At 32.7% G+C, this 24,339-nt stretch overlaps 1 protein-coding gene across 2 annotated transcripts in view; it reads left to right on the top strand.

The window, feature by feature from the left end:
- The window catches only part of IPMK (inositol polyphosphate multikinase), a 68,324-nt gene extending 47,307 nt beyond the window's left edge, over positions 1–21,017 (top strand). For both annotated transcript variants that reach the window (XM_077125284.1, XM_077125285.1), the window contains exons 4-6: positions 4,844–5,016; positions 14,040–14,121; positions 15,763–21,017. In XM_077125284.1, the coding sequence (XP_076981399.1) occupies positions 4,844–5,016; positions 14,040–14,121; positions 15,763–16,385 (878 nt within the window). In that variant the 3' untranslated portion in view covers positions 16,386–21,017. The remainder of the gene's footprint in view (positions 1–4,843; positions 5,017–14,039; positions 14,122–15,762) is intronic.
- Positions 21,018–24,339: the final 3,322 nt, after the last annotated feature.

Consider the following 24,339-nt stretch of genomic DNA (forward strand, 5'->3'; position numbering starts at 1 on the left):
TTGTTTTTTTTGGTATGCTGTGTGGTTTTTTTCCACGTGAGTATCTGTTATTACAGCAGTATTTGTTGAATTTTCTTTTCTGGGATGTGCATGGGCCAGGAATCAACAACTTTGTTTTTTAAATCTTCAAAATTTGGTTTTTACTTGCGAGCTTCATTTTGTCAAATAATTATATCATAATTATTTTCCAAACATCGTATTAACGTCTAGTTTATTTACTTGACCTTGGTCAGGGAGAACCTAAATTATTTCAGATAGAACATATTTATCGTATTAATTACTTCTAATGAAGATAGAGTGAAGCTACAGTCTTATTAGTCATAAAATATCTAATTTATAGGCATGATTTTATTCTAGCTCATCAGTTTTTTTATAGATATTAGAACATATTTTCCCTTTACTATTTTTACCATTAATATAAAATAAAAAACAAAACAGCTTTCATATTTACAGCAGCAATCTTTATCATCTATATTGTTAACTAATCTGTTAGCTTTTCTTCTGCAGAATTAAAAATATATGTAGAAGAAGTAAGCTGGGAATATGGATGAAGGAAGAAGTATAGGAAATAATAGTATTGGAGAATGGAAAAATAAATAGATTTGGGAATATAGTGTAATAGTGAAGCAGCCTTCCAGGCCAGCTTGAAGTTAGTGATCATGATGAAGTGTGTTTAGCAGCCATGCCATATGTAGTAGCATGTTATTTTAATTAAAAATGAAATCAGTATATAATCTGTAGAGGTTCTTTTTAATATTTAATTGCAGGCTGAAGTTTGATATTAGTCTGAAAGTTGGGGAGTAGTCAGTATCAAACACCTAATTGAGTTGTGACTACATCTGTTTATTTTTTCATTATGAAATTAAACTTGTCTTATAAGGAAGAGAAAGGATAGTCTCCAGAGAATTATATTGTTTTAAACTGAACGTTGAATATCAACCTCGATCTGTTAGGGACCTAACATATTTGACAGATTTTAATATTTAGCATTGGCATGCTTCTTTAATATTTATGTATACCTACTGGTAAAATTTAATAAATGTTCAATAAGTATCATATATGTTAAAGATAATGCTATCTTTACTCTAAAAAAGAAACTCTATTAAAGGTAGGGTTTTTTTCTGGTTTGGATTTGCATCTACTTTTTCCATTTCCAAAGCCATCACTTTAAACTCTAAACAGAAAGGAAGATTTTATTATAAGGATACAGGATATCTTGTGAAAGCCAAGGGCTGGGCAGCTGGGTCCAAGAAGGACGAGACCCAACAACTAAAAACTGTCAGAACTCGGGTGAATCTTTCTCTGCCAAGTCCACTTCATTTTCTTAACTACTTCTCTTCTTCCTCTGTCTTCTTTCTGCTCTGCAATTCCCCAGTTCCATCCAGGGATTTACATTGACAACACCAGACACCCACTGAGAATAACAGTTATCTCTATGTCTCAATTCCAGATTAGCAAGACTGGCCAAGCTTGGATCAGATGTTCATCTCTGTTCCTGTGACTATGGCCAAGGGTCTGGAGTTCCATAGTATATGGTTGTAGCTCCAAAAGGACCGCTCCGGTGTCTCTGAGGATAGCTCTAGAGCTGAGTAGACACCATAAAGATACATGGGCATTTTATGTATTCAAATGTTTTTAAAATTTTTTGCTTACGGTATATAATAAATATTTTCCACATTGCAACTCCTGGCATGTAAAGCTGGGATGAAAACATACAATAATACTAAAATGTGAAATAATCTGATATTTACTCTTTCATTCAAAAAGCCCATTAGGTTGAATTCACATTCTAGTAATGGATGGTAATGTACAAATTGAAAAATACTATTCTCTTAACCAGAGAGGGGGCATAGCTGAATTGATGTTCTGTATTATTAAATCTGTGGCATTGCTTTATATGTGAAGCTGCTCTATAGTGAAGTACCTTTGATCATTTAAGTAATTGAATCTCTGTTAGGCTACCCCCCCCCCAAAAAAAAATAACTGACCCTCTGAAGATAGCTCTAGAGCTGAGTAGACACCATAAAGTGTCTACCCCTACCCCTACCCCTACCCCTACCAACCATCCTATATAAGCTGTACTCTTTCCCCTGCTCAGGACTCTTGCATCTTAAGCATCAGCCTGCCTGTGCATAGCATCACCATAAAGCTCCTTTAATCAAGTTTGTTCTCTTCTCCTTCCTGGTTGTGAAACCTGTTAATCTCAGGGTTGAACTACCTTTAATTAAGCTCTATTCTAGAGTATTTGCTAAATGGCATTTTTTTTCAGAGTATATGTAGTGTTCAGATTTATTGCTAGTGATGATGCCCTGCAAAAAAAAAAGTAGTAAAAAATCAGATCATTCCCCTATTTTCTGATTTATAGCATTTGTAAGCATTTTTATGGTAAACTGCTAGATACATAGAGTTCTTTCTTAAGAACTATGCACATGTGACAGATGTTCTATACGAATGCAAGGTGTTAATAGGGTGGTATATGAGAATCCTGTATTTATGCGTGATTATTCTGTCAACTCACAATATATCTAATAAAGAAAAAAAAAGCTCTGATTGTCTAAAGCAGGTTTTGATGTTTATTTTTGAAACTTACAGAGAAAGTTAAAAGTGAGAAACCCGTATTTTTACTTCACCAAAAATAACAAAAGCATTGAGGCCGGAGAATTAAAAGAAAACACCAAACCAAGCCTTTAATTTAAGGTTTCATTTCCCAGAGTAATAATAATCTAGCAGACATTTGGTAATTCCAAACATCTAAAATATATTTAAAACCTGAAAGTAAGGTAAAGGAAAATATATTTGGCCAGTTGAAATAAATGTCAAATAAAACCCATGATACTCAAGCCTGTTTACTTAGAGGAATAACTTTAGTATAGGAATGACTCAGTTTATTATAGTGTGAGGAAGGTCAGGTCCAAAGTCCCACTGGGAAGTAGGAATGGGAAGGCAAACATTAATTCAGCAAACATTTATTGTATTCATACTATATATAGAATTGGTACTCTATTTCCCAACAGGAGGAGGTAATGAGGGGTTTTATATTCAGACTCTCAAAGTCTCTAGCTTCTGTCATCTCTATTATATCATAAAGAAACATGTTTTTAATCACTGCCAAATTGTCAAATAGAAAATAATAACCATACACTAAGATGTTATTGCTGAATAGTTGGCTAAGTTCACTCACTATCTTTAGTCTCCTGTACATAGCATCACCTCAGTAAGACTTTTGGATCCTCCTGAGTTAAAGGAATCAATGATGATAAATTTGAGAATGGGGGTTAGGATCTGTTTCATCTTTTCTGATATTTGAAGTACATACCTTATTACTGAAACTTATGTAGTTGCAGAGAGAAGATACATCTGTTTGCTTTTGCTCAAGGTAGTTGAAGGTGAGAGGAGAGAATCTGAAAGGGAATATCCTGTGTTTCTTTTTCCATCTTCTCATCTTGTCCTGTGGTTATCTTTTAAAGCCCAGAAGCTTAAGTGGGTTCCAGATCCTCATTCAGGATATTCCCACTTGTCCCATTACCCTTCACGGCCAGCTGTTTTAGGTCTGTGTCCAGACCGTTTTCTTTTATCCTGTTGAAGATGTCTGTCTGTGAGCGCCTTTAAACTATGAAGGGCTTCAGCTCCTTTTTTGTATGCTAATGCTGTGCTCTTTGGTTACATTTCCATTTTTGTAACGTTTGGGTTTAACCTCCCCTAATTCTATACAGCCATATCCCTTCCCCCAATCTTCCTTTGACTAACAGATATAATTTATCTGTTATCTTTATCTCCTATCTTTTGAGGAAGAAGATTTATATCTGTTATCTAAGTGACTCATAACTTTCTTAAGCCCTAACAGGGTTGGTTTCACTTCTGATTCAGCACATTGTTATAATTTAATCAGTGTACTAATCTTGGTGGAGCCAGGAAAAATGAAGGCTATCAGTGGTAAGTCTTCTCTTTCTTTAAAGAGAAAAGGTGTACCTTCTCTAACCTTTTTCTTTGTTGAAAGTTTTTAGGAGAAATGCTTCATATTACATTCAGAACTAAAAAAATGATTCCCAATTTAATTCAGAACTTTGTCTAGGAAAACTTTTTTACCTAGGAAAGGAAAAAGAATTTCTTTCCTTATTTCTTCCTTTTCTCAGGATATGAACCCTTATTTTCAAGCTAGGATTTGTAGTTTAGCTACAGTGTATGATACTAGGGTTTTATATGCTAGACTTGAATCTCCATGTATAACACTTTTCCGTGCAAAGATGCATCCAGGATGCCAGAGTGGTTTACACATGATCTTTTGGAGAATGTCTGTGTTCTAAAAAGCAAGATTATTTGTTTTTCCTTGGAAACTGTTAAGACTAGAATATGTATTTAGTGTAAAGCATTTGGATTGCTTTACCTTTCTTACTGTATATTTCTGTGGTATACTCTGTGGGAAGAATTTATTCCTGTTATTACTTTTAAATGAAGAATAAACTTTTAAGAAGAATATTAAAATAATTTACTAAGAAATAGAATTGACATAAATTATATTCAAAGAGAGAATATATTTCTGTAACAGCTTTTGAAATCTTATTGCCTTGTTAATGTCCTTAATAACCTTATGTCTGTTTCAAACCTTTTGCTTCACATTGAATGATAATCAGTCTACCTCTTGCCAGAGTGATATTTGTCCCTGTTATAAATATGTTTGTTGGTCAGCCATTTTTTTTAAGTGGAGTAATAATAATTGTTGAATCTAAATTTGTTTTAACTTCTTCCTCAGTTTTTAGAATTTCCTCATTTTGGTTTCCACTGGCAGTTATTTGAGTGGTAAATTGTTTGCCTATTACTAATTAAGGTTTTTCTTTAATAACAGATTTATACCTAAAACTGGAAGATGTGACTCATAAATTTAATAAGCCCTGTATAATGGATGTAAAGATAGGGCAAAAAAGCTATGATCCTTTTGCTTCATCTGAGAAGATTCAGCAACAGGTCAACAAGTACCCACTGATGGAAGAGATTGGGTTTTTGGTGCTTGGCATGAGGGTAAGAGTGATTATTGTATAATATACACATATTTCTTTATATTTTATTCCCTAGACAATTACAGATTTCCTTATAATCATAATATATCAGAAACTAACACATTTTGGCATTTGGTTAGCCACAACTTCCTAGTGTATAAACTCTATGACAGCATCAATTGTCCTAGCACACATAATAGGTGCTTAAAGAAGAAATGAATGACTATTTGTACCTTAAGACTCTGGCTCTGTTAATTTTATTTTAAAGAAGATTTAAGTTTAGATGCAGAAAAAGTTAACAGTAACATGATATTATTTATGATTTTCCCATGAGGAAAAGGGCTGTTTTCGGTGGTTTTTCTGTTTTTTAAAATAGAAAAGGGAAATTGAAAATCAGGTCATTGTCTTGGTTTACCAGGTATTCTATATACTGCAAAACTGGTTGGCTTAAACAAAAGGAATTTATGGTCTCATGATTTTGGAGGCTAGAAGTCCAAAATCAAAGTCTTCCCAGGCTGTGTTTTATCACCGGGTCTATAGATTTCTGGTGATATCTTTCTGAAATCCTTGGGGTTCCTTGGCTTGCATCTCTGCTTTGTCATGTAGTGATCTGCCTTTATACTCTGGCTTATTCTGGTTTCTGCTGACCCTGTTCAAATTTTCTCCACTTAGAATTCAGCCATATTGGATTAAGGCTCACCCCCACTTAATTTGGCCTTATCCAAATAGGATCTTCAAAGGTACTATTTATACATGATTTGACACCCAGAGTACCAGTAGTTAGGACTTGAACATGCTTTTGTTGGGGGAGCATGATTAATCTATAGCACTCATTGTATCAGACTTTTGCTGTATAATAAACCACTCCAAAGCTAAGTGGTTTAAAATAACAATGGTTTTTTTTGCTTAAGATTCTGTGGGTTGGCAATTTGACCTGTGCTCAGCTGGGCCACTCTTATGTTGTTGTCTAGGGTTCCTCAATGGCTGCAATCATTTGGTGACTTGAATGGGGCCAGATGGTCTAAGATGATCTCACTTTCATGTCTGGGAGTTGGTTCTAACCATTGTTGGGACCTCTTCCTATGTAGTTTCTCAGCCTTTGGAAGGCTAGCTCAAGCTTCCTTGTGTTCTAGAGCCATATTCCAAGAAGGTGAGAGTGTAACTGCAAGGTTTCTTGATGTCTAGGCTAGAAAGTCTCTGTCACTTCCATGGAATTCTATAGATGAGTTTATATCACAGGGTCAGCCTAGATGGAAAGCGCAAGGAAATAAGACTCCACTTCTGATGGATTGTTAAGTCACATTGCAAACGGGAATGTGCACAAAGATGGGAAGAGTTATTGAGGCTGTCTTTTCAGATAGTATACCACAGCTAAGAAGTAATTATGTGGGATGAAAATTTCTAAAAAATGGTGTGTCTTCAAGATAGGTTATCATTTGTGTATAACAAATGATTGCTTATCTATTTAAGCATAATAGGTAGTTTTCAAAATCATATGGGTCTCCCTTCTGAGTTTTAGGCAGGAGAGCTAATAGAAGGCATTATATATTAATTGTTGATTTAATGGTAATAATGGCACACTTGATTTTGATATTCTGATTATAAATAAAAGAAAAGGTATTCTTGTAGTTATTTCATTTTAGAAAACTATAATTAAATATGAATATACAGTAAAGGAAAAAAGGACATTGGAAAAATATAAAAATAGAATAAGAAATTAAACATCCCAGAGCAATGTGACTAGGCAACTGTTTGAACCTCCACTGTTTTCAAATATCTCATCCTCCCTCTACCCCTTTCACTTTCAGCAGACGACTTTGCCTTCTGCTTCAGAAAAAATAAAAGCTCTCAGGCAGTATCTCCCTTTATTTCCTACTAACATACATACCTCACTTGCACCATTTCACATTTCTAGCAGCAATGTATGAGGGGTCCAGTTTCTCCACATACTTGTCAAAATAGCCTTCTTAATAAATGTGAAGTGGTATCTCATTGTGGTTTTGATTTGTATTTCACTAATGGCTAATAATGTTGAGCATCTTTTCATGTGCTTATTGGCCATTTATCTACTTCGGAGAAATGTCTATTCAGATCATTTGCCCATTTTCAAATTGGGTTATTTGTCTTTATTATTCAGTTGTGAGAGTTCTTTATATATTCCAGATACAAGTCCCTTATCAGATATATATGATATGCAAATATTTTCTTCCATATTTTTGGATTATCTTTTCACTTTCTTGATAGTCTTTTATTTGCTTTTTTCTTTTGTTTCTTGTGCTTTTGATGTCATATCTAAGAAACCATTGCTTATTAACCCAAGGCCACAAATATTTACTTCTTTAACTTCTTCTATAAGTTTTATAGTTTTAGCACTTACATTTGGATATATGATACATTTTGAGTTTTTTCATGTATGATGTGAGGAAGTTGGTTGAACTTCATTCTTTTACATGCGCATACCCAGTTTTCCTAGTACAATTTACCAAAAAGACTATTCTTCCCCCATGGAATTTTCTTGGCACCCCTGTTGAAAATCAGTTGACTGTTAATGTGAAAATATTTCTGAACTCTCAATTCCAGAGCAGTTCTATTCCTTTGTTCTTTATGTCTATCCTTATTACAGTACCATGCTGTCTTGGTACTATAATTTCGGAGTAAGTTTTGAAATCAGGAATTATGAATCCTCCATCTCTGCTTTTCTTTTTAAAGATTTTTTTTTGCATGGGCAAGGCACTGGGAATTTAACCCGGGTCTCTGGCATAGTAGGCAAGAACTCTGCCTGCTGAGCCACCGTGGCTCACCATTTTTAAAGATTTTTACTATTGTGGACTCCTTGAATTTCCACATGAAGTTTAGGATCACCTTGTCAGTTTTTTGTATTTTTCTTTTATTGATATTTATTATATATTCACATACCATGTAATCATCCACAGTGTACAGTCAGTGATTCACAATATCATCATATAGCTGTGCATTTATCATCACAATTGATTTCTTTTTCTTTTTTGGAAAAAAATAACATATATACAAAAAAGCGATAAATTTGAAAGCATATTGCAACAATTAATTATAGAATAGATTTCAGAGTATATGGGTTACAATTCCACAATTTTAAGTTTTCACTTCTGGCTGCTCTGAAATACTATCTTGTCAGTTTTTGCAAAAAAGCCAGCTGGAGTTTTGGTAGGGACTGCATTGGATCAATTTGGATTCCCTATTTTGTTCTCATTGCTTCCTTCGTATGGAACTTAACCAGTTTATAATTATATATTGTTTACTTATCTGAGAAGATATAATTGAAGTATAAAATAAATGAAAATGATAATGTGAATATAGATTCAATTATACAATTCTAGAATATTAGAACTGGGAGAAAAACCTTGAGGTTTACTAGTAGTGTTAGGATTACTATTTAAAAACATTTATTTCTATAGTAGGTGATAAATTCATTGAGCTTTTTATCATATTGGCTTTGTAGGCTGGTAATAAAGATAAACTTGGATGATTTTCAAATTGATATTCCAAATTTTTAAGTGTTCTCTCTAGATGGATAGTCAAGCCTTTAAATAAAATACCTTTCATACCACTGTAGACTGTGCAGTTGACCAGGTATATCAGTTTTGTATATATTTCTGTTATCATGTTTAACCAGCAGTAGAAGAGATTTGGCAGATAAAATAACTTGGTGGTTTCTATGATGATTTAGGAATTCTTTATTTTTAAGCAATTATACTATATTTCTTTGATACCAAGATTCTATAGAGTGTTAAGACTCATCATTTAGTGAGATTTATTGAAATAAATGTTACAGTAGATAAAGGTAGAAACAGAATACTGTCTGAGGGAACAAGGAAGTTAAGGGTTGAAGGGAAAAGGTAAGTTTCTGAAATGAACTGGTAAAAAAAAAAAACAAGAAGAAGCAGAGCATATTTGTGAAAAGTTAGGAATATATGTAAGGAAACTAGAGTATACTATATATGAATGTAGATTTGAGAGAAGTATATCAGCAACTTGGTTGGAACTCAGTGGTTTTTTTGAAATAGTATACTCACAGGTTAACTATTATATACATATTTGTTTAATTTTCCAGTATTATATTGACTCTGTGCTATGTAATTATAGGGATTTATTGTATCTATTTACCAAGAGTAACTGAAATACAATATGTAAAAATTCACCTAAAAATTTTTCTTAATGTAATAGAAGATTTTAGATGGTTAAATTTTAAGATGTCCCAATACATTTTGTAAACTTAAATTTTTAACAAGGAAATACCCTTTGGAGAGAGGTAACCTTTCCTAATCACAGTGGAAAAGATGATTCTCTCTTTATTACATTGTCTAAAAATCAGACTCTGTATTTCTTTTTCCTTTATAATAGTAAGTATCAGTAATTCTTCAAATTTTCTTTCCCATAAATTGGTCTTAATATAAAATGTATTTTGCTAAAGATGTTTGAATTTGTTTGCTTTTGATATAAATTCATGAAAAATAAGCAAGCCCCTGTATTTATCCAGGAAGGGAGCTAAAGCAAGTCTCCCAGCTTTCCTTTCCATTAAAAAAATGTAGATGCCTTTCTCATTATATACTAAGATGTTTTCAAGGTAGGAGTGTAACTTTTTATTTTGAAATAATTTCAAAATTATAGGACAGTAACAAAAACAATACAAAACCCATACAGAAAGACTCAAACATACCTCAGTCCCACAGATATCTAGATCCACTAATTCCAACATTTTGCCACCTTTGCTGTATTATTCTATCCACCTAACATCTATTTATCTGCCAGTCTGTCTATTCCATCTGTCTTCCAAATATTTGATAAAAGGTTGCATACAATATACTCCCTGCACATTCACCTTAAGTGCAGTCACAAAGTTGAGGGAATTCTATGTTGATACAAAGCTTACATTCTCTTTTCCAGTTTTTTCTTATGTCCCAATCTAGTCTCTAGCCTTTTCTCTTCCATTCTTAGATCCCATCCAGACTCGTGTATTGCATTTATTTTTCACTATCTCTTTTTTGTTTATGCTTTTATTAGTCCTTGAAAGACTGTATATTATTTCAACATAGTTCATCCAGTGCCTCATATAATGTCTTTCATGTAATAGATGATCAGTAAGTATAAGCTCTAAAATCTTTTTCTTGGTATATAAAGACTACATACACTTGCAACACCTGCATTTTTAAGGAAAATCTTATATGCTCTTGAACAATTTTTCATTAAGTAATAATTTGAATCTGTTTATCCCACAAGATGTTTTTAAAAATTTCAGTGCTGAGTATGTAAAGCAAAGTGTAGGTATGCAAGCATCTTTGAAGCACAAGGCTGTTATGACTGGCAGAGGGCAGAATATAAATGACCAGACATTCTTTTTCTTTTCTTTTTTCAATATTTTTTATTGTGAAATGTAACATATATACAAAAACAATAAATTTCAAAGTATATTGTAGCAAGTAGTTATAGAACAGATTTGTATGATATGGGTTACTGTTCCATAATTTTAAGTTTTTCCTTTTAGCTGCTCTAAGACACTAGAGACTAAAAGAAATATCAGTATAGTTATTTAGTAGTCATACTCATTTGTTATGAGTGTGTCTTCTCTGTTACAACTCCCCCTTCTTCTTTGATCCTTCTCCCAGTCTTTAGGGGTATTTGGGCCATGCCCTTTCTAGCTTTTTCATATTAGAAAGGGCTGTCAACAATATGGGATAAGGGGATTGAACTAGTTCATGTCTTTGGAGAGGGTGGCCCCTCTGGGTTTTAGGACTTATCTGACCTAGGAAGTTGGTTTCTGGAAAGTAATCTTAGTGTGTAAAAGTTTTAGAGAATCTCAGATAGAACCCCCTAGGCGTTCTTTAGGGTTAACAGAAATGGTGTTGGTTGGGGTTTGATAAACCATGGCAATTAGCAATATCTAGCTGAAAGTTGCATGAGAGTAGGCTCCAGAATAGCCTCCCAACTCTATTTGAACTCACTTAGCATCTGACACCTTGTTTTATTACATTTATTTTCCCTCTTTTGTGCAGGAAGGCATTGTCAATCCCACGGTACCAGGGCCAGGCTCATCCCCTGGAGTCATGTCCCATGTTGCAGGGAGATTTTCACCCCTGGATATCATGTCTCATGCAGCGGGAACAGTAATGATTTTCCTTGCAGAGTTGGGCTTAGAGAGAGAGGCTACATCTGAGCAACAAAAAAGGTTTTCTGGAAGTAAATTTTAGACATAACTATAGGTTGGCTTAGCGTCTTTGCTACAGAAATAAGTTTTGTAAGAGTAAGCCTTAAGAGCAAAGACTTATTACACTCTCTCTCTCTAAGCCACCTCAGCAGGTGAATTCACTCTCCGCCCCCCGTTATATGAACATGACTCCCAGGGGAGGTTTCTAACACTTTCAGCTCCTTTGTCCCAGCCATTGCTTCCTGTTTTGTAATCTGTTATTGAAACCTGGACATTTTGATGATTTTAGTGTTTTGTTGCTGGGACTTACACTCTGAGGCATCTGTTCTTTAAGCTTGTATCTGGAAGTGTAACTTTTGATTTACAAATGTCTTTGCTACCGATGAAGACTGGGCAGTAGGTAGAGACTGGAAAAACTCTCAGATCTCTTTCTATTCCATCTTTAGCTAACTAAGTAGACATAAACAGAGGAAGAAGGAATATCACCAAAAGAGTTCCACTGAAACTCTTTAGCTGTAGTCCATATGTGAAATTTAATTTGGCTCAAATAATACATCCTGAAGAATAGAACAATGACAATTTCTATTTTGAAAATCCTTTTTTAAACATAGTTCTATGTATAGCGTATGTGAGTTTTTTATAACAAGTTTTGATATGCTGAGCTTTATCTTATAAAAATAATTTATCCTTATAAAAATCATTTATACTATAATGTAACTTTTGGTGTTTATAAAGTATCTTCTTCAATTCATAGTAACCACTTTGTTCAAGATGAATTATCTATCTTAAATAGGCTGTGTGTGATTTCTGCCTAAAATATGGAAAGTATTTGAACTTTTTTAATGTAGTGAAGGATAGACAGTAATTAAGTTATTTGGTAATTCTTTACATAACTTTCTGAAGAACTATAAACTATTTTCTGTAGTAGCTGTTATCATTTTACATCCCACAACAATGCAGAAAGGTTCCCTTTTCTCTGCATTCTTACCAACACTTGTTATTTTCTGTTTGTTTTTTTTTTAATAATGGCCATTCTGGTAGGTATGAAATGGTGTCTCATTGTGGTTTTGATTTGCATTTGCCTGGTGGCTTATTGGCCATTTGTATATCTTGATGAAATGTCTATTCAGGTCCTTGGGTTATTTATCTTTTTGTTGTTGAGTTGTAAAAGTTCTTTATTAAACCATTATCAGACAGTTTCTGAGTTCTAAATATTTTCTCCCATCTGTATGGTGTCTTTTCACTTTCTAATAATTTCCTTTGATGCACAAAAGTTTTTTATTTTGATGGTCTGTTTGTCTGTTTTTCTTTTGTTGTTCATGCTTTTGATGTAAAGTCTTAGACTCCATTGCCTGATATCAGATCCTGAAGACAGTCCCCTGTTTTCTTTTAGGGGTTTTTAAGGTTTAGTTCCTATATTTAGGTTTCATCCATTTTGAGTTAATTTTTGTACGTGATATGAGGTAGCAATTGAATTTCATTCTTTTGCATTTGTGTATCCAGTTCTCTCTGCACTATTTGTTGAAGAAACTATTCTTTAAAAATGCAAGGGTGTATTTCTGTATTCTCAATTCTATTCCATTGGTCTGTAGGTCTTTCCTTGTGCCACTACCATAGTTCCTTTCTTTCCCCTCATGAGCTTGTTTTTTTAACTTTTTATTCTAGTAGAACATATGCAACTCAAAATTTCCCCTTTTAACCACTTTCAAGTTTATAATGGTACTGTTTTGATTGCCGTAGCTTTATAATAAGTTTTGAAATTGGAAAGTGTGAATCTTCCAACTTTTATCTTCTTTTTCAAAATTGTCTGGCTCTTTGAGGTTCTTGCCCTGTCCTGTGAATTTGATGACTGACTTTTCCATTTCCAATTCAAAGAAGGCTGTTGAGTTTTGAGTGGAATTACATTGAATCTGTATATTGCTTTGTGTGGTATTGACATCTTAACAATATTTAATGTTCCAATTCATGAACACAGAATTTATTGCAATTCATTTAGATCTTTACTTTGTTTAACAATGTTTTGAAGTTTTCTATAATACATATCTCTCCTTGGCCAAATTTATTCCTAGATAATTGATTCTTTTAGTTGTCATTGTGAACGGAGTCATTTTCTTGATTATCTTTTTAGAGTGTTCATTGCTGGTGTATAGAAATACCACTGATTTTTTGTGCATTGATTTGTACCCTGCCACTTTGCTGAACTCATTTATTAGCTCTAATAGCTTTCTTGTAGATTCTTCGAGATTTCCTGTATATAGAAATGTTCATCTGAGATTAGGTAAAGTTTTATTTCTTCCTTTCCAGTTTGGATACCTTATTTTTCCTTTATTCCTTTCTTTGTTGCTTCCTCCCCTCTTTCTTCCCTCCCTCCCCCCCCCCCCTTTTTTCTTTTCTTCCCCCCCCCCCCCCCCCAATTGCTCTCATACTACTTGAAAGAAGTGGTAAAAATGGGCATCCTTGTCTTATTCTTGATTTAAGGGAAAGTGTTCAGTCTTTCACTGTTGTGTATGTTAGCTCTGGCTTTTTCACACATGCTTTTTAATACATTGAGGAAGATTACTTCTCATCCTAGTTTTCGGAGTGTTTTTTTTATTTTTATCAAGAAAAGGTGCTGGATTTTGTCACATGCCTTCTCTGCTTCAATTGAGATCACGTGTTGTTTTTTTTCTTTCATTCTAGTGATGGAGTGTATTATATTACTTAATTTTCTTATGTTGAACTACCCTTGCATTCATGGAATAAATCCCACTAGGTCATGGTATATAATCCTTTTAATATGCTGTTTAATTTGATTCACTAGTATTTTGTTGAGGAGTTTTATATCTGCATTCATAAGTGATAATATTTAATGCTTTTTTTGACAGGTCTATCATGTTCATTCTGATAGTTATGAGACACAGAACCAGCACTATGGAAGAAGCTTAACAAAAGAGACAATAAAGGATGGTAAGGATTAAAAAATATATTGTAAAACTTATTATTGGACAGTTATGAAAATAAATCTTTAGGTATTTCCGTTTTAATTCTCCTTTGTCATAGTGATTCCACTCACAGTAAAGAAAAAATTTTTTTGGTCAGTGGACTTTAGGTTCACAGAATTGTCATAATTCTTGGTTCATGACATGTCAAAACGATTTGTCCATGAATGCCCCTTTAACTTTTTTATTTTATTTATTTATTTACTTATTTATTTACATGGGCAGGCTCCAGGAATTGAGCCCAGGTCGAACTCTGCCACTGCGCCACCATTGCCCACCCCCCTTTAACTTTTTTATTCATCTTTTTTATTAATACACTTTTAAAAAACTTAATGTGTGTCTGTGAATCAGCCATCTAGTCCAGTTACTGCAACCTGCAGTTGTCTTTAAAGTAGTTTTTCCAGTAAAGATTGTAGATAATAGTATATAATTCTGCATGTTACATAAGAGACTTAAAATTGTTTATATTGTAGCATGTAGTATATTTTCATTGATATTTTCCATTTATCTTTGAGCTATATATATTTTGAACTTTTACAGCTATGTAATGATAATCAAATGATATTAAGTTGGTTTAAATATTTGTTAACTTGTATGTCTAAATATTTGTGGCCAAGATACTACAAAATTAAAGATATTCTAGAAAAGGAAGCTTTCTGGAAATAATATTCTATTAGAGGTTTAGTCTTAGCTCTGGCTTAGGTGGGGAAGAGCCTCAGTATAAGAATATGAAGAATTTTTTTTTACTTACAGAAACAAATATCCACAACGGTGATCTTAATAATTGGTGTTTGCCTTGGAATACTTAATAAATAGCAAGATAACATTCAGGTTGTCTGTTTATTAAAATAGTTTCTCAGATTAATAGTGTTGTCTTATGTGAATATACTTTTATCAGTTTCTGTCTCATAGTTGAGGGAAGGGTCTTTTTAAAAAGCAGAAATAAATTATATTTATATCCCTGAATTCCTAAACATAATAAAATTGGAATAATTTTAAAAGAAGCCTGACAAGTAAAACATTTAAAAGTCTCAATTTTTAATAAAATGGTCAACTTGGAGAAGTTCTAAATCCCAAAAGTGAGCTTAACTTTTGGGAAAAGACTAATTTAATCAATCTTACTAGAACCAAGTAAAAATTAGTAGTTATAGTTTGGCATTTTGATCATGGCTTGTTGATACCATTTTATAAATGGCTATAATTTGACTCTAGGTTTTAGATTAGTTTTTGAATATAATTTAGTAAACAATCTTTTCTGCAAAATCACTCACACGAGCAAATGAAACAAATCTTGGAGGCATCATATTTATTCCCTAAGAGAATATATATGAAGAACTAAACTACCAGTCTACCTGTAATAATTTCTTTTTTGTCTATATAGGAGATTTTACTTTCCATAAGTGCCACCTAAATGTTTTCCAGTAAGAGCATCTACACCAAAATTTAAGTGGAGGTCCAGATTTCTGTGCCTGACTGCAATTTTACCTGTGCAATTAATTGAAAGATATGATAGGGGGGGAATTGAAGAATTGCCTCTAAAATGAGTTTACTTCCCAAATGATAGTTATTTCATAATTTTATTATAATCCTAAAATTTTCTTTTTAATAGGATTCTCCAGGTTTTTTCATAACGGGTTTTGCTTAAGAAAAGATGCTGTTGCTGCCAGTATTCAGAAGATTGAGAAAATTCTAAAGTGGTTTGAAAGCCAAAAGCAGCTTAACTTTTACGCAAGTTCATTACTATTTGTTTATGAAGGTTCATCTCAGCCAACCACTACAAAATTGAATGACAGAACTTTGGCAGAAAAATTTTTGTCCAAAGGACAGTTGTTAGATACAGAAGTACTGGAGTACAACAATAACTTTCATGTGTTAAGTACAACAGCAAATGGAAAAATAGAGGCTTCAGTAGGTAAAAGCTTGTCTAAAATGTATGCTCGTCATAGAAAAATGTATTCTAAAAGGCATCACAGTCAGACTTCATTGAAAGTTGAAAATATGGAGCAAGACAATGGGTGGAAGAGCATGTCACAGGAACATTTAAATGGAAACGTATTTTCCAAACTGGAAAAAGTTTTCTACCACCTTCCCACTGGTTGCCAAGAGGTTGCAGAAGTAGAAGTGCGAATGATAGATTTTGCTCATGTGTTCCCTAGCAACAAAGAAGATGAAGGATATGTGTATGGGCTGAAGCACTTAATTACTGTACTGCGAAATATTTTAGACAATTGAATCCTTTACTGCAATCTTTTTTAAGGAGTGGGTCAATCATAATGAAGAGCAACAGTCACTATCTCTGCACTTGTAATGCTATGTAAAAAATTTGTATTGTGAGTCTGTATTTTATTTGTCTTTATACTTTTGGTAGAAGGGTTAACTTTTTTATAATCTTACTCAGGAAAACTAATTATTTGTTCATTAGAAAACTATGAAGAATAAAGAAACTTAGGAATGTTAAGCAGTAAGCAGGGAATGTGGTGGTACATGGCTTAAACATCTATTTGATTCAAGCAAGATACCAACCATTATTCAGTCATTAAGAATTTAGTTAGCTTTCTGTAGCCAATTTATCATGAAATCTCAGTCTACCCAAACTTGACAATGAGCCATATCTAAACTATTTAATTATTAGAAATCTTACAGAAATCTAGAAAACACAGGTTGATGTCTACAGTATTGTTATGTATGAAGTTAATAAAACTGGAGAAAATTCTACTTCAGAAGTAAGTACTGTTTAGGTTCTATATTAAAAGTTTAGACCAGCATATCAAAAAGGTGCTTCTTAGTGAAATGATTTAGAATTGCTGCATTCCAAAATCAGGCTTTCCCTTTAAGTTCCATTTATATATATTTCAAAAAAAAAAAAGCATACATACTTCATGAAAAAGATATTGGAATGAACAACAACAACAAAAATCTTGAAATTAATGGCAGTAATTATTCTTGCCAGGATTAGAAGAGAGGCTATTTGCAAAGAATGAAGTATTTTTCTTCTGCAATCTTTCATTTAAGGGAAAATTGAAATATATGTTTAATACATTATGAAAACTGTTTTAAACAGTATAATACTTTTTTTCTCTAATTGCAGTTTCGAAAAGATAGAAGATGATTGAAGCTTTGCCTTATTTTTTCCTTTAAAAAATTTTCAGGTTTTTAAAACATGCCCTCATTTAGTTAAGTAATAGTATAAACATAAGTTACAAGTAGTGTTCTCAGAAATCTAATAAGCAAGGTAATATTAGCATCCAATAGGGTAAGTGTTAAAATACTATTTGTTAATTAGTTCTATAGAGTTGGGTGCATAGCTAAATGCTTGCTTCCATTTTGCTCTTATTTAAAACAATTTTATGTCATATACAACAGGGAAATTTATTATAATTGAATTCCATGTGGGCTGGTGGGGGGCAATGCTATACTTTTCCTGGAAAAATTAGATTTTCAAGTATTGTCTGTTTCTCATCTACCACCTTTAAAAAAAAGTTGTTTGTCATTAAAAACATTTAAAACTTTGAAATTAAATTTGCAAATATGTTGATGCTTATGTTTTCACTGTTTGCATTTTGAGTCACTGATAACACTTCTAAATGGTTGAACAGTTTTGCCATATTTCTGGAAATGTTTTGAAGTTGTGAATTGTTTGATTTTTTTCCCCTCTTCTTTTCTCTCCTATAAGGACAAATTAAACTTTAAAATCCAAACACTTTTTTTTTGTATTGTGGAAGAAAGTATTGCAATTTTGTTTATTTCACCTTTCCACCTCTCCCTGAGGGTATTCTGCAAATACCTGAAGCCAAATAGAAAGAAGTACATATGCTTTATGGATTCTAGGCTTAATAAATTTATTATACCTGAACAACTTTAAAATTCATATGCATTTTGTTAGAGCAAATTTGATTACTTTACATTTTTAATTTAGTCAGTGTAAATATTTTCCATAGAGAGTTCATGTTTTTCTCTACTACCTAAATGGGTATTGACTGTAGATTTTTTCTGTGGGGATGAATTTCAAGATATAATTACAAGTTTTTAGTTTTACATTTTTTTCTTACATTATGGACTTTTGTTGTTGTTGTTTGGAAAATGGCTCAATAAATCTTAAGCTGTGATAATTAACACTATTTGAGTCTTACTTAAAAAGACTTTTTTTTTTTATATGGGATGGCATCAGCCTGTGTACAATGAATTTAATAAACTTACGTATTTTCAGATATTTTGCATATTTAGCCCAGTAAATTCTGAATCAACTGTTCCAGATTTCCTTCATCCATATTTGGAAATATAGGTTTATAAAATTAATCTCTTATCTTTTTATACAGTGTATCATGTTTGTTTTGTTTTAAAAAAACAAGAAGAGATTTTGTCCTTTTGTTTTTCAGGGAAGGGATTAACATTTAATTCTCTTTGTTTACATTTTTACATCACTGTATCCAAGGCCCATTTTATGTTACTTTATAAGTGAGTTTACATATAGTAGAGTTAGTATCAATTTATGTAGTCTACATGTGACTATTGTGCTATCTAGTCCAGTAATTTAAGATTATGCTGAATTTGACCACTGGGGCTGGTCCTCACCAAGCATATTTGAACATGTAATTGTTTAAGAAAAAGCAAAATAAGGATATAGTACATAGTTTGGTTAACAGGATTACGATAGTCCTCCCTATCTCCACCCAGGAAACAAAATGATATTAGCGTATTTTTAATGGAATGAGATTATAAAAGGGACTTGGAGAAATTGTTAATAATGAATAATACATTTCTCTAATGAAAATTTAAATTGTATAATAGTTTTATAATAAAGTATTTAACATTAATTCATATTTTATTATAGATAGAAGTTGCATAAATACAAATGAATGAAAAATTGATAAAATGATCATTATTTTATCTAAATAGTTTTCTAAGAAACAGTTATGAATATGTGTATATTAAATGGCTCTAATATGGAGCTTGGGGTATTTTCAACTCTTCATTCTTTGTTTTATGTGTCAAGGAAGATTATACTTTTGCCTCTATACACTACAATTGGCTGTTAAATTGTACTCAACTGGGTAAGAACTTTTTTCTGAATTTTTATTGAGTATAATTTAGTATTCTATGATTTCCAAATGATGTTTCATATCTATGTAAAGGCTATATATCAGATTTATAACATAACTTAAGAAAAATATTTGAATTCATTTCTAGAGGTGTTTCAGTTACAATTTTATTGTTTCTTGCAACCAAAAACCCATTTGTTTCTAGTATTTGGAATATTGTAGAAGATCTAGGATGAAGGAAAAAGGTAAAGCAATGAAAGAATTATATTTGTGAAATTACATAAAGTGTCCATTATTTTAAAGTGTCATAATTTTAGAACCATTTTCTTTTAGCAGTTTGGTATTTCTTACCTAAAACTTGATTTGCTTTAAAAATGGTTTAAAATACTTTGTAATTATCTATCTTATTCAGTGCCTTTCACAAGCTTGATTTATTTATAACCCCAATTTTTTCTGTTTTCATAGTCTAGGAGACCTCCATTTCTTTTAAAATTTTGTCAATTTGGTTATCTAAAGAGGTAGCAATTCTATATTAATGCTGTGATAAAACAAATATGATTGCCTTTGGAGGCCAGGCTTCTTAATTTGTTCAAAATTATTTATTGGATGTTCACCATGTGCCCACCATTTTTAGGCTCTGAATATACAGTTGTGAACCAATCAGACAAATTCCTTACCATTTCCAGCATTCTGTCTAGTTGGTGTGGGGGGGGTGACTTAATTAAAGTAGAGATACAAAAATATGCATTAAAAATAATAGAGATAACTAGCATTTCGGTCTCTTAAGATAAGTATTAAGTCAAGATGCAGCAACTGACAGTATGTTAGAAATGTTAAGAATAATATTTTGCAGCCTTGTAATCTCTATTTGACTTTTGAGTTTGTGTAGTAATTATAGATGGTATACAGAGGCCTTAATTTTTCGCTTTTCTCAGTAAAGGTACGTTTTATTTAGATTGTTCACTCAGAGTAGTGTTTAACATAACATTGCAGTGAAAAACATTCCATTACATATTTACTAGCAAATTACTGCACATTTCTATGTATTTTACAACTTAATGCCAATATTTTAGACTTCAGTCTTATCTTCAAATCACTGGTATTTTAAATTTGGCAGTGAATATGAAATTACTTTTTGACTTACAGAACGATTTTATTGTTACTTAAAATGCTTGTTAGTATTTTAGGAAAGTTTAAACCTTCCATTTTATGGAGTTAATGTTTAAATTCCTTATCTTGGTAGCATCTATTAAGAGGAAGTATTACTTATGTGATTAAACATATTGGTATATACTTTCAATATTTTTTCAATTTTTAAACTTTATCATCATTGGGGTTAAATATGGCTTGGTGTTCACTTAACAATATATATTAACAGTTCAGCTATGAAGTGAGATATTCTGAAGTGTGACATATGATGCACCTGCATATAAATGACAATGGTGTGCACAAAGACACTTTACTATGGGAACTGTACTGGAAGATTTATGAAAGCATGTGAAATTGCACCTAAAATTGTGTTACTAGTGACTATACGCAACAATACTAAATTTATTGTACTTGATGAATGAATGTACTTAATGTAGTCTAGTCTCAGTTGCCTTGGTTTAAATGTTTAATGTCTAGTTTTTCTTTTTTAAATGTATTTGTAATTTGTATTGATGGGGGTATTCTTGGATTGCAGGGGTTATTGTCAATGTGTGATTTGTGTTTTTATTTTATATAATCATCTAATGTGCTATACTGATTTTTTATAACTTAAGTGATATTTAGGTAATTCTAATAACTGTATATTTGACAACCTATTAAAATGTTTTGCATTGGTGCTATTTTTTTCATTAATTGTAACATGCTTCAGGAAACATTTGAATGAAAATTATTCATTCAGCAAATATTTGAGTGCATCCTATGTGCCAGAAACTATAGGAATCATTAGGGATAAAGTATGTAAATTATTTTTTAGGAATATTTAATTTTTTCCATCATTATGAACTGAGTTCTTTTGGAGTCAATTGTAGAGAAAGTTGCTATATTGTACACTGTGGGAACCCAGTTTCAGGCACAATAGAGGCTTTCAAGTGACTACTTTATTATTTATACAGCACTAAGGGTCCAAAAGAAAATCCCACCTTGGCCAGCACCTCCTCCAAACCCCCCAGGAGGCCAACTGCCCAGGTTGAAGATCAGTGGGTAGCAGCTCACATGCTCTCTGGCCCACAGATGAGGAACTGCTTGTCCTGAGTGCTGAGTTTTTGTTCACTCCAGGGAGAGAGGGCTCTGCCAAGGAGCAACCTTTGTGCCCTGGCAAAGCTGAGACAGGCTAAAATTTAATGTCTACCTCAGCTGCCTGTGGTTTGAAAGAGAAACATACAAACCACCTGTACACAAATAAAAATGGAGACAAGCACTTAAACACTAATAAGAGTAGAAACAAAAACACCTGCACATAAGTAAGATGAGAAAAGAAGGGGGCTAGGCAAGAGCTACAAGATGGCCATTAAGTGTATCCTTGACTTCTGCATCAGCCTAGAAAGAGAGTGGACTATAGGAAGAAAAAAATTATTTTACTATGAAAATATATACTATAATTTCAAAGCAGCAGATGTAGGGAAGATATTTTTGCATGTGTTTGAAATGTTGTGAGTCAGTTACTTTATTAGTAACCAAGTTATTCTTATTCACTAATTAAAAGGAGCGAGGCAGACACTATCAAACACCAGTTCTTAGCAGGTACTAAACTAGGCTTTGGAGATTTGAAAAAGTTGAATAAGAGATTTATCTCCTAAAGAAATGTACTGTCTTGTATGGAGAAAAAGTATTTAAATGTGGAATAAAATTTTATTTGGGCTGTGATTGATACCTATCAATATCCAGCAGGGTTGTGAAAGCAAGGACAGTCAATAGTGTGCAAGAGGAAGAAGAGTGTGCTTCATTACATCATTGGCAATTGTGTGTCAAAAACTTCAGAAGGATGTAATACGCTACTATGTGCATTGTGAAGAGGAGCAATAAGATGTGAAGTTATTTCTTCCCCTGTTCCAAATTAACACTAGCTGCCTTACTGCTGAAAATTACAGGGAACCCCACTACCATAGTACTCAAAGTATAGCTAAGTATAGGTTCTAAAACCTGGAGGGAAGTAACATAAACAAGTGCTTTTCAAATATTAATGCATAAAATAATGACTTGGGTTTGTTAAAATGCACATTCACCTTCAGTAGACCTGAATGGGATCTGTGATGTTGGACTGTACTTTGTGTTGCAAGTTTCACAAAAAATTCCTGAGGGTGACAGTGTGAAGTAGAACGTGAACCACTTTGAGTGGAAAGAGCATCCAGAGCTATTTGAAAGCCAGAAAGCATTCTAATAGCAGAGAAATAAATAGGCTTAGAATATAAGAAAATACAGCCAGCAAAGGCTCAAGATAACAGCCAGCCATCTCAATTGGAAGAAAAGTTCATCAGCTAGGTAAGATGATTTACTCTTACCTCCTGCAACAAGTCTTGGGAGTCATGTAATTATTTGTGCCATTGGTCTTTTGTGTGAATAATGACTACTTTGACAACTGGAGAAAACATGTGGCTCCTTATTAATTACATTGTACTTGTCTTCTAGTAACTTCTAGAAATGCTTTGTTCATAAACAACTTAGTATAATTGGTTCTGATGACCCAAAATGTTAAAAACCAAATCTGTATATTTCCCTAAAAGAAGTTAGGGAGGCTTTTAAAAATCATTAATTATGAAGTCAAAATAATTTGAAAAATTTAAGTGCCTTGGAATGGGCACAGACTCACCTGATACTTTTTTTTTTTAATTAGAGAAGTTGTAAGTTTACAGAAAAATTATGAAGAAAATAGAATTACCGTATATTCTCCCCACCCCTGCACAGTTTTCTAACATTTTGAATTGCTGTGGTACCTTTGTTACAATTGATGAAACAATATTATAATTAATATTATTAACTATAGTCCATAGTTCACATTAGGGTTCACTGTGTTGTACAGTCTTATGACTTTTTTAAAAAATTTTACTTAGTAACACAACCAACAACTTCCCCCCTTAAAACCACATTCAAATATATAACTCAGTGAAGTTAATTATCTTCTCAGTGTTGTGCTGTCATCACCACTGTCCATTACCAAAACACTTCCATCAACTCAAACAGAAACTCTACCAATTAAGCATTAAGTCACCATTACCTATCCCTACCCTGGTCCCTGGTAACCTATATTCTAACTTCTGACTTGAATTTTTTTTTTTAAACAAACAAAAATATGAGTCAAAGATATGAAATATTTATGGACAAATTTTAATGAGAGTTATGCAATAAATCTCTATTCTGAAAACTTGGGCAACTCCCTGTGAATGTCTAATAGGCGTTTCAAACCTAACATATTCAAAATGGCATTTTGAATTTTTCATTCCTACATCTACTCCACATCCCAATCTTGGAACATAGTACCATTATCCACCCAGTTGGTTGCTCAAGCTGAAAATCTAGCAGTCTTCCTTGATTTCTCTTATCCCTTCCTCACTATCACCAACCCACACCCTTACAATCAATTCATGAGTAGGTCTTCTTGATTGTGCCTGCAAAAGATATCTGAGTTTATCCACTTCTCTCCATCTCCATCACTTCTTCATTGAGACCATTTCTATCTTTCGCCTGGACTACTACAATAGCCTCCTAATTAGGCTCCATGTTTTCATTCTTGTCCCTTTACAATCCATTCTTTACAAAGAAGTCAAAGTAATCTTTTTAAAAATATAAATCACATTATTTCTCTCCCCTGCTTAAAACCCTTTCATTATATATCAAATAAAACTCTGACTTGAATTTCATGTCAGTGAGATAATACAATAGTTGTCCTCCTACATCTGGTTTCTTTCACTCAACATGATGCCTTTAAGAACAATGCATGTTTTTGCATGCATAAGAGTTTCATTCCTTTCTACAGCTGAACAATACTCCACTCTATGTATATATCACATTTTGTTTATCCTTCATCAGCTGATGGACACTTGAATTGTTTCTATCTTTTGGCAAATATTAATAATGCTATAAAAGTCATTGTGAAACTATCAGATTGAGTCCTTATTTTCAAATCTCTTGTTTTTATGCTTAGAAGTGGGATTGCCAGATCA

This window comes from Tamandua tetradactyla, chromosome 13 (assembly GCF_023851605.1).
Source record: "Tamandua tetradactyla isolate mTamTet1 chromosome 13, mTamTet1.pri, whole genome shotgun sequence".
NCBI lineage: Eukaryota > Metazoa > Chordata > Mammalia > Pilosa > Myrmecophagidae > Tamandua > Tamandua tetradactyla.